Source organism: Lynx canadensis, chromosome E1 (assembly GCF_007474595.2).
Source record: "Lynx canadensis isolate LIC74 chromosome E1, mLynCan4.pri.v2, whole genome shotgun sequence".
NCBI classification, from domain to species: domain Eukaryota; kingdom Metazoa; phylum Chordata; class Mammalia; order Carnivora; family Felidae; genus Lynx; species Lynx canadensis.
In genome coordinates this window covers 42365032-42376076 of record NC_044316.2, presented here as the reverse complement: position 1 = coordinate 42376076, position 11045 = coordinate 42365032, and the positions used below count along the sequence as shown (strand labels likewise).

Below are 11045 nucleotides of genomic sequence, written 5' to 3'. Positions count from 1 at the left end.
GCTTGAATTGGCCCCATGGAACCCAGGGCTGGGCAGTCTCTACCTTCCTGCAACCCATGACCTGATGCAAGAAGTGACAGCCTCCCCCTGCCCTCCCACTCGTGCTCTCATGCTCAGTGGTGTTGGTTCTGATGAATTCGTGTCTAAAAGGATGCTCAGCCCCTGGAGGGGTCAGAAGCCTCCCTATCCAGGAACCATGAAGGAACAGACCAAGTAGCCTGGATACCTGGTTGGTTCTCAGGGTGTAGGAAGCCAGGAAGCCAAACCGCAGGCCTGGGGGTGAGGCACGGCGAGGCTGAGTCCACATACGTAGAGCAGTCAGAACTGTCCCATCCCTAGACTGTCCCCCAGAGGGCCAGCTGTGGTGACGGCCTGTGTGGAGAGTCCCATTTTCAGGTGAGCACCAGACCCTGGGCTGAGCCCCCCCATTCCTGCTTCTCTTCTCTGGCTTGGCAGAGAAGTTAGCAAGACCTTAGTTAGCAGGTCTAGTTAGAGAAGTTAGCAAACCCTTAGCAAGAGGGTTTCCCGCTAGGGTAAGAGCCCCAAAGCTAGGAAGTCGGCCTTGAAAGGGCAAGTCTTCAATGCAAGAAATTTGGTGGGAATGGATTATGGGAGGTGGAAGCAACAATATCACTTGTAACTCAGGTCCCTGGGTGACCACCCACAGGGCTCTGTTCTCAGCCCAAATCTAAGGGTGGGAACGAAGGTGCTCGTGACCTGCTGGGGGAGGGGAGAGACACAGGGTGTTTAGGAGGGGTCAGGAGTCCTCCGGGAGGAGGTCCCGTGTCCTCTCAGGTTGCAGCTCAGGGCCCAGATTCCCTGGGAAGGGATTCGGAGGCACCAGCCACAGGGCACCTGAAAGCAGCACAGGGTCAGGGAATGGATGAAAAGTTCCAGAGGAAGAGAACGGGGGAATGGGAAGTCTAAAGGCAGTCGCTGGGGCCCTTCTTCGGAGAGCTGGTTCAGTAGCTGTGTGGCAGGCCTGGCGACCCACAGGGTTACTCCTGATGGTTCAACAGAACCATCCGGCCACTGGCCCAAAAAGGGAGATGTGGGACAGGGCAGGGCCCGGGCCCTCCCTCAGGGGAGCCATTGCTGACCTGGCCCAAAGCAGTGCTCTGCTCTGCTCTGCTCTCAGCCGTGGAAGCCAGGGACGGGCCCCTCCGCCAAGGTGCCCCAGTGTTGGCCCAGAAGCCAGCTGCTCCTCTTACACAGAGTGAACCTGGGTCAGTACCAACTCCTCACCGGCGGATGGGAAAAGTCAGGGGAAAAGAGCCCAGTTCTGCCCTGAAAGGAGAACCTTGCCAAAGGAAAGTATTCAAAGGCTGCCTCCACGGACTGGTCACGAGGGGCTTTCCTGCAGGGCCCTGTGGCCCTGGGAGAGGCTGCTCCAGCCTGGGTCACAGACTCTATTCCACTGCCACCTGCTGACCAGAGGAATGCCAGGGCAGAGAGGTTTGGTTCAGCTGCTTCCTTTATTAGAAACAAGTGAGACGTAACCAGTGGAACTACAATGCGTTTGGTACTTCCCCGCCCTGGAAACGGATGCCCCTCCCACAGCCCAGAGAAAAGCCCAGACAAAAGTGAAGCTTCCCCCTTCCCTGTTCCCAGATTCGGCACCTTGCCTGCAGTTAGTATTTTTGAGTTTAATTGAATGAGACTGTCTCACACAGCCTCCTGGAGCACAGCCTGTTGGTGGGCCTGCCTTTGCTTTGCGGTGGGGCAAAACCGAAGAGGACTCTGGTTCTAGGGCAGGCAGGCCAGGCCACAAGAAGGCTGACCCCCGGGTGGGTAGGCACCGGCCAGGGATGTGCTCCTGCCCCCTCTCCTAGCCCAACAGTCAGGCCCTGGCCCTCTCCCAGACTGCAGCTCTGTGAAGCTACCCAGGCCTTTGGGTATCTTTTCCGTTGGTTAAATGCTGGTCATCTTTGGGCAAAGAATTCAGACCACAGGGACCCCCACCCCTAGGCTTCAGTGAGCAGCAAGTAAGGGGGGGCCATGACAGTTACATGAGAATTGCAGGCAAGGCCTGAATTTCCCACAAACCTGGGTGTTGAGGTGGCTTGGTGTGGGCCAGCCTTCAAACCAAACGTTAGCATCTTTGAAAGTAGGCATGTGCGGGGGAAACAACCCTAGGTACACCTCCATCCGGAACTGAGGCTTCCTTTCTAACCAGCTTTCTCCCCTACAAAGAGGTCGGAGGCCATGGGAATGTGCGAGGGGATCAAATGTAGAGTCAATCCAAAAGCAGGAAGCAAACGTCTGGAAACATGGAGTCCAAAAGCCCAGGGTGGCAGCAGGGAGTACTGGTGGCAGAGGGTGAGGGCCATCCCTGGGAGAACTTCCAACAACGGCTGCCTGAAGCAGGTCCGAGGTGATGAGCTTGGAGCCCCCACCATCCTGCAAGGCTCCTCGTGAGGAGCCCTGAACCCCAAACAATGCTTCTCTCTGAGCTCTCTGACCAGAAGTCCTGGAAGGGGCTGAGTGAAGAACGTGGGATCTGTCTGGACAAAAAGAGAGACGAACAGCAGGCACCAAGCCGACTCCCACAGACCCGGGAGGCAGTGTGGAGGGCTGGGCAGGGTGCCTACCATGCAGAGTCCAAGGAGCAGGCCACATGGTTTTGCAGGGAGACACGGAGGCCTTTCCCGGAGATCTGTTTCTTCTATAGCAGCCAGGGACTCAGAGTTTCCATTCCAGAACCGGGTTAGCCAAAGCAAAGCTCGCTCCAGGGGCTGTTGTGCACCCCAACTTTCAGCGGGCAGCTTGGACCGGGACCTGGCCCAGAGCTGCCGCTGCCCAGGCTTACGACGGGGAACCTTTCCAAGTTCCAGGTCCTGCCCAAGGTAAGAACGAGTCGGGCACTTTGTTCTTTGATATCCTCAGGTGCTCGCACAGGATGAGCTGCTCTGGGACTTGGGGCGCTGGGTGTCTGATGTCTGTGAGGCTGTAAAGGCAAGCCCCGGTCTCTCCGACTCCTCCCGTCTGCGGAATGCAGTGCACATCGTGCTAAGAACAGCAGCTTCTTTGGTCTGGGTATCTTGGAGTCAAGGAGTCAAAAGTCAGCCACGATCGCTGGTGCATGCAGTGGGCAGCACAGGGGCAACGAGGAGAAGGGAGGCCCCTAGAGGCTGCTGACGAAAATGCAATACATCGGAGCGGCGGCAGCAGTCTGCACAGCCGGCAGGGCAGGTGGCGCGGCCCCCAGCCCAAGCACACGATCTCCTCCAGCTCTGGGGACCCTGCCCGGCTAGCCTCTGGCAAACCTCGCGGGAACCCACAGCCTGAAACTCGGCTCCGTTAGCCTGCAGAGCATGGCCTCCTGGCTAAGGCTTCCTTCCCCCTACAAGGAGCCGAGAAGTGCAAGCAGCCAGGAAACCGGCCCACACCACCTCCCATTTACTTCCTCCTAGAGCAGTTACACAGGCCTGCTTGGATGTGGGCTGCCGGCAACTCCACAGCCCAGTCCTCCCCAGGATACCTGACTGAGCACAACTGAGGAAAGCCTGCACAGACAGCCTCGTGACCCGAGGCTCCATCGCCCTTGGGGAAACTGGCAGCATCAACAGCCATCACCACTACCACAAAAATCCCCAACACATCATCAGAGAAAACCAGATTCAGACAATGGTGACACAAGATCATTTCTGCTGTCAAAATCCAGATCGGTGTCTGGCCACCGCTCCTTGCTACGACTTGCAGGTTGTGCGTCTTGGACAGGAGCACAAGAGCTGGCTAATGGACTGGAAGGCACAGGCCATAGGCTGGTGGCTGAAGGGCTCTGGGTATCAGCCCCACGCCATCCTTGGCCAGACACCCTAGGGTGGTCAGGGTGCTGGCTCTTCGCTCTAAGATGAGCCGAGCAAGGATTGCACTGGTACGGTCTCCACAAGGTCCCAGATGCTACAAGGAGGTCAAAGGTCCCCTTCAAACTGCCAGTCACCCCAGGCAGTGGAAAATCAATCTCACAGGGGACTCATCCGTATAAAGTTGGCAACAGCTGGCTAAAGAGCCCTTTAAAATCAGTTGGCAGGACAACTTTCCACAGGGAGCAGAGCGAAGAGGGAAGAAGGGACTCCATAAAAGAAATCTGTTTCCACAGATGGTCCCCGCTGCCCAGTTTCAGAGTGCAGAAAAGGACCAGCCCCTGCAGGACAGCCTCTGAGTAGGGACAGCCCCACCCAGGACTCCACCTGCAGCCCTGGGAGTTCTGAGCCCTCCTCAAGGTCAGCACAGTCCCTCCACCTTACCCTGCCTTCTCGAAGATAAGCATTCCAGCCCATCCAGAAGGGAGACCGGTTAAGATTCCCCACATCCTCTTTCTCCTGCTCCCCTAAGAAAAGTCAATGCCTGCTTTTCAGAACGAAACAATTCACTGTACCAGTATGTGTTTGTCTGGCACTGTCCTTGCATTCTAATTTTGAGGAATGATCTGGATTCAGTTTTTCATTAGAGACCGAGCATCCTTGTACATTTGGAACACGAAAGATATTTAAAATATTTATATATATATAATATATATATATATACTTTTATTATTCACCCGTTAACTCCATAATATGCCAATCACGAGCTAGTTTTCAGCAGTTACATTCCCTTGATCACGGCTGCGTAAGGATGTGATTAATTGGAAAACAGGGAGACCAGAGACACGGCCAGAGGTGACATCGCGCAGCCTACGCCATCGTAATGCAATACAATTGTCAAGTTCAGCGGCGGTTTGGTAAAGCCGGTTCAGTTCTGTTCCCTTTGCCAGGGATTCTCACGTTTGTGAAAGTTGGACCGACAAGTGGTGGGGTTCCATTTTCTGGTTTGAATTCTCAGTGGCTTTATCCAGAATCTCACTGGCAACTGATTACTGTAACACCAGCCCAACCTAGGAGAGCCAACAGGGAGAGGCAGGATTGAGTTGACAGCCATCCAAAGTCTGCCCCATGTTCCCACCCGGTTCAGAAGGTCCAAGGGACCGGATCTGCACAGTGCCGCCAGGAGCCGGGAGCCCTCACTCAACTTCCACGAGGGGCTTCGTACATCACCCAGCTCCTTCAAGGAAAGCAACCGCCAGCAACCTGAGCCACACTCGTCATGAGGCCTCCCTCCAGCTGGTCTGTCACGCATTCTGTAAGTGCTGAGGACACCATAGCCCCGGGCTGCCCTCTGGAGCCATCAGAGGAAGGGCTGAGGGTCATGCAGGGAATGAGGGCAGTAGCCCAGCACAGGAGACGCCCCAGATCCTCTGACTCTAACCCTCCCAGCTGACCTCGGACAGCTCGACCTGCGGTTCCCTGAAGCGGTCCTGAATGCCCTGCCTCCAGCCAGCCGAGGCGGCTCATCTCGTGGGGAGAGAAGCTGGAGACAGGGTTCCTGCTTTTGTATGGCTCTGGGGCCTGTCCCCTCTGCCACCTTCACACCTGCTGCAGAAAGGGGAATGTGGACTCTGCCAGTCTGGCCCTCAGAGGGAGGAGACTTTCCAGGGCCCGGAACGCCAGCTGACAAGGGCCCAGTCCCGTGGCCCCGTCCTGCTGAAAGAGCAGACGTACCTTCTCTGCCCCCATGCTGGGGCACTTCCAGTTGTAAAGGTAATACTGCAAGTTGCCGTCCCCTATGCCAAACTTGAGCTTCTCCAGAAAGGTTTTGTTCTCCATGAGATCCAGGGCATTGAACACGTCAAACCCTTTCTGCACAGCAGGGAAAAACAAGAACAGGTGAAGAGAGATCAAAGCTGCCTCGTCCTCCTGCCTCCATCATGTCAAAGCCATATGGCACAGGTGGCCAGGACAGCAATCTCCCTTCAGAAGCTCTAACTGCATCCACGTTAAATTCAGACTCCAGCCGGCACCCACTCTCCATCGGAGGCGCTCAGGACACTCAGAACGCCACCACACCCGGCCTCTCCTCACTGGCCCTCCGAGTGCACACTCGTGTACTCGGCGTCCGGGTCACTGCTCCTGCCTCCCCCAAACACTAGTCATTGGCACAGTCTTCTCTGGAGACCAAGCCCGGAAGCCCTTCCTCTGAGAAGTTGGCTCCTAGCAGCTGCTCAGCACTTCTGTCTTCCCCTTACTCCCCAGACACCTCAACTACTAGGCCTCAGTGTGCACCCTATGACTTTAGGGCCGCTGATACACTGCTAGAGAAAGACGCTTCCTAAATCTCACCAAATTGACCAGAAGTTCTCACGGGGCACAGACTAGACTGGCCACCATCTGGCTGGCCCACAGGGGCCGCTCTCAGTTGGGGCGGGACCCACGACGAAGGACTGACTGATGCTGACCTCTTCGGGTCTTTTTTCTTTTCTTTTTTTTTTAAAGCCTGGGCCCCTCCCCCCATGTGCTACAGTCAGCCACTCCAATGACTCACCACGACAGGGACCAATCTCCCCATTGCCATGCTGTGGAAGTCGTAAGGAGAACCCCTTTACTCCCGGAGCAGGCCTGGCTGTTCAGGCTCCTTGGGAGCGTCTCCCGTGAGAACGAAACTCACTGAAGTAAATCAGGAGTTCAGTGCCTTCACTTCATGTGGGTCCTCCTAGTTTTGAGCCGCTGGCTGAGGAGTGGTGGGCCCCTTCCTCAGCAGAGCGGGAGGCCAGCTGTGCTCACCACTGCTCCCACTGCCCTTCCCCACACGTGTCCAGGCCCTCCAGTCTGCTCCTCACCATTTTGGCGAGAACAAGGGCGTCGCTCATGAGGTCTAGAAGAGGGGTCTGGGTGTGGACGTTGTAGAAAGAATAAGCAGCCTTTAGACTCTTGTGGGTTGGGTGATTCATAATGGTGGAGGGAAGTGTATAAAAGCTCAGGAAATCTGTCACTTCACCGTTTGCATTCTGCAGGGAAAACAATAAAAGGCAACGTCACGCACGCGCGGTGGTCCTGCAGCCTGGGAACAGTGTTTCCTATTGCTTCCACACCACCCGCAGGCAGCTCTGCCCCCTCAGAACAATGGGGGCACACCGAAACAGCATGTGCAGGCAGGAGACAACACACCGCCGAGGGCACCCGAGGACAGAGCCGGGAGCAAGAGGCAGGCCAGACCAGGGGCTGACCCTGCTGAGCTCTCGCCCTGCCTGCAAACTGTCAGGGACTTCAGGCGGCTCACGCTCCCCCAGACGGTGTCCCTGATGCCCGGCCTGCACCACCTCAAGCCGGACGGCCAGGGAAATGAAGGCTTACCTGAGGAAAAGGGACCAGTTCTCTTCTACTGTGTCACCAGTGGGGACTGGGGGTTAGGATAAAGGAAAGAAGGGCCCGTGCCAAGTCCAGAGGGCACCATTTTAGCAAGTACAAGCTACAACTTCCGTTCTTCAGGGAGGACCAAGCAAGGAGGGCCAAGGAAGTCTAGGATGCCAACACTGCCATCAACCAGCTGGATCTTCAGTCACCGAGTGTGAGAAACCTAGCCGCTCGAGGAGGATGCCTCACCCGGGCCCGGAACACCCCTCCCCACTCACCTCCACCACGAAAGTGTCTATGATATTCTCCTGGGGGTAGAACCAGTGCTCCACTTCCTCCTGGCTCATGACCGGTGTGAGGTGGAACTGCTTCAGGTACCTGGTGAGGAGCTGGTGCACTACTGGAATGTCCTTTTTTTCCATTGGTCGCAGTCCAGCTGTCTTGGGAGTCTGGAATGAAGAAAGACGACACAGTATCAGCTGTGCCGTGAGCATCTTGGCTCCCTCTCAAGTCCTGCAGGAACCAAAAACTTCACAGTCTCCTTTCCTACCCCAACCCTGGATCCATCCACCCAGGTGCTCAAGAGACAATCCTCAGTCACCCCTGGCGATGGCCCCTCGCTCACGGCCCCACTGCACTCAGGCCCGAGTCCTGCCTTGTCGGGGTCTCTGGCCCTCTCCCTCCTAGTGAAGGCTACCCTCTCTGGCTGAGGCTATCGCTTTGATCGCTCATCCATATGGCCCGGCCACCTGCTTAAGGAAACACAACCCATCACGCCCCTCCCTTGCTCTCAATTCCCTAACATGGAGCACAAGACAGTCCACCCTCTGGATCAGCTGGCAGTTCTGACTGTCCTGTCGTTCCAGCCCAGTGGTTCTTAATGGGGGCAACTGTGCCCCGGAGGACATCTGACAATACTCTGAGACATTTTCAGTTGGCACAAGGGGGAGGGGCACTACTGGCATCTAGTGGGCAGGAGCCAGGGAAGCTGCTAAACATCTTACAATGAACAAGCCACTCCCCATGACAAAAAATGACCCAGCCTCAAATGTCAACAGTGCTGTGACAGAGCAAAACCCTCATGGATGTGCTGGGGAAGGCCCAGCCCAGTGTTACCCATCAGCCTAGTGGAGCCTTTCTTGGCTCCTTTCTTCCGAACCCTCGCCATCTCCCACTGAACTGTAGCTGATCTCCTCCTGGGCTGGTCTCTCTCCGGCAGACTTAGAGCATGTCACAGACCAGCTTCCAGTCTAGGCCCGGTGGAGCCCGTGGGCCCGGCAGAGTCCACACCAGACGCCTGCTTTGTCTGTCTGTTCGGACCCTGCACCAGTAGGGCCTCCAGCAGGGCCTGCTGCAAGTTAAATCCTGAAGAAAAGCACCAAACTCCTGGGAGTTCATCTTAAATCAGGATCCCACCCCACAGCTGCTTTTTCTTAAGGAAGGCTTCAGTGGAATGAAGCCATGTGATGCTCCGGAGTAAATACTGGTGCCGACAGAACATCCCCAAAGGCCCAACACACAAAGGTGGGGTCAGCCAAGCCTGAAAGCAGGGGGGAGTTACAGTTTCTGTATCTCAGGGACTGCCTGATACAACTGCTTCCCTGTGTAGAAACTGCTTTTGAAAGAGTTTGAGGATCTCTCCCCACCCAAATTCTCGCTAATCCTGATGTCTCCAGAGAACACTCACTGACCTCGTTTCTACATGGTGGCTCCCACAATGACACCTCCAATCCTGCACTGAAAGGGTCTCTCACCCACAGGTGGGGAGATCCAGAGACACCCTTCTAGCTATGACACCCCTGTAAGAATGCTCTTTGCCTGCCTAAAACTCAAGACAAGTCTGTCATAATAACAGAAAGACTTCCATCATAGCCCTCCCAAATCTGATCTTTGGGGCAGTATCTAACTGCGCTACACCGTCTCTCAAATCTGGACACTGTCGACCTGGGGCCAGTGCGGGAGGAGCCCAATTCCAGAGTGATTACGCCAGTCTGGTGGCTCATGAATCCAGGCGGGTGCCCCTCTGGTCTGCAGGTGCCCAGTGGCCGTGCTGCCACGGAATGGAAGAGCTCTGTGGGAAGACACGTGGCCTTCAGAGCGGGGGGGATCCTGAAACCACGCACAACTGGGGAGCAAGGAGCAGCATTTCTTTCATTGAGAAACTAGGTAACCTGAGACCCAGAGCAGAAAACCAGCTCACTCAAAGCTGCCTAGTCCTTCACCAGCCAAATTTGGATTGAGGTGGGCGTTGGGGGGAGGGGGGGCGCAGAGGGGCTGGGATTAGAAATTGAGGCTTACAGGGGCGCCTGGGTGGCTCAGTCGGTTGAGCGTCCGACTTCAGCTCAGGTCATGATCTCACAGTTCATGGGTTTTGAGCCCCACATCGGGCTCTGTGCTGACAGCTCAGAGCCTGGAGCCTGCATCAGATTCTGTGTCTCCCTCTCTCTTTGCCCCTCTCCTGCTCATGCTCTCTCTCTCAAAAATAAACAGAAAGAAAGAAAGAAAGAAAGAAAGAAAGAAAGAAAGAAAGAAAGAAAGAAAGAAAGAAAGAAAGAAAAAGAAAAGAAAGAAATCGAGGCTTCCCTCACAGGCTGGGGTCACCCTTCCTTTCCCTGCCCACCAGATGCCCTAGAGCGTATTCATACTGGGCTCTGGGCTGCGCTGCAGGTCAGTGAGTAGATTCATCTTGCTCTTTATACTTCGCTAAGGCTAAAATCACAGAGGATAGATGTTCTCTGAGCTCATCAACAGATGACAGGGAAGCTAGCCCAGGTGCAGACACAGGAGAAGTGAGAAAGCAAAACTAAAATAAAACCCTTGCTACAGACAACAGAAACAGCAGAGGCAGGAGGGTTGGAATCCAGAAACGACGAAGTGGGTCACTTTTCTGATGAGCTCCCGCTCCCATCACCCCGCCAAAGCCTTGCTGCATTCCTGCCCAGGGCCAGGATCTCCTCGGCCTCTCTTGCCCCTGCCCAGCGCCCCAGGGCACCACTGGCCTCTGGCAGTCGGTAGAGCTTCATGGTACGCTGCATGGTCATATTTCTGCTCAGGTGGGAGAACTTCACTTCAATCAGCTTCCGAGGGTTTAGGGACCGATGCCAGTACCTGTAGGGACACAAATGTCCTGTCCTCAGAGGATTCTGGCAAGTCCCAAGGAGGGCGATGGCATGGAGCTCTCCAGATGGCCAGCAGGTGGCGTGAGAGACCCGTCAAGGCCCCATAAGCGCCAGTGGCGGCGCTGGGCTCGCCAACATCCCCCCACCAGTAAGAGCAGACCTGCCACAGCTCTTCCCGGATTTCCTATTTGTCTTTCCTGATTTCAAAAGCCACTTCTCTGTTACAGCAGTTGTCTGGGAACAGCAACCGTCACTTGTGGAATGAAGTCCATGGAAAACCTAGGTCTCGGAATGTTTATCCTCCTCCTCCCTCCTCTACTGCCTTCGCCTGCTGTTTCTCGTCTGAATTTGAGGCAGAGACTGTCCCTGGCTCACACGGGGATCCGACATGTCTCTTTGGCCCACATAATATTCAAAACAAAATTGAGCCAACCACCGAACACCTCTGGACATTTACCATCAAAATCCAGATTTGGGCTGGTCCTTAAAAGCTAAAGCAAATCCCCAGCAGACTGCCCTCCCTTCTCCAAAAGGCAGGAATCAGTGGGAGCTGAGAATGGCTAAGCCCTCTGGACAGGGCACCCGCTCTCCCGTCTGTGCCTACAACCTCCCCCTTCACTCTTCCGTGCTCCCTACCTGGCTCCCGTGGGCGCCCACCTGCCACCTTATCAGACAGGAGACATGCTCTGGGGCGGGCACCAACTTAGCGCCGGCGCTGCGAGTCTGAAGCACGAGCTCCTCAGCTGGAGTGGGCACG

At 55.7% G+C, this 11045-nt stretch overlaps 1 protein-coding gene across 3 annotated transcripts in view; it reads right to left on the bottom strand.

Annotated features, from left to right (window-relative positions):
- Positions 1 to 1456: 1456 nt before the first annotated feature.
- NMT1 (N-myristoyltransferase 1) overlaps positions 1457 to 11045 on the bottom strand; it is a 33504-nt gene continuing 23915 nt past the window's right edge. For all 3 annotated transcript variants that reach the window (XM_030294784.2, XM_030294787.1, XM_030294785.1), the window contains 5 exons: positions 10169 to 10277; positions 7448 to 7618; positions 6656 to 6823; positions 5541 to 5678; positions 1457 to 4876 (listed from right to left, as the gene is read on the bottom strand). In XM_030294784.2, coding sequence (XP_030150644.1) covers positions 4856 to 4876; positions 5541 to 5678; positions 6656 to 6823; positions 7448 to 7618; positions 10169 to 10277 — 607 coding nt within the window. In that variant the 3' untranslated portion in view covers positions 1457 to 4855. The remainder of the gene's footprint in view (positions 4877 to 5540; positions 5679 to 6655; positions 6824 to 7447; positions 7619 to 10168; positions 10278 to 11045) is intronic.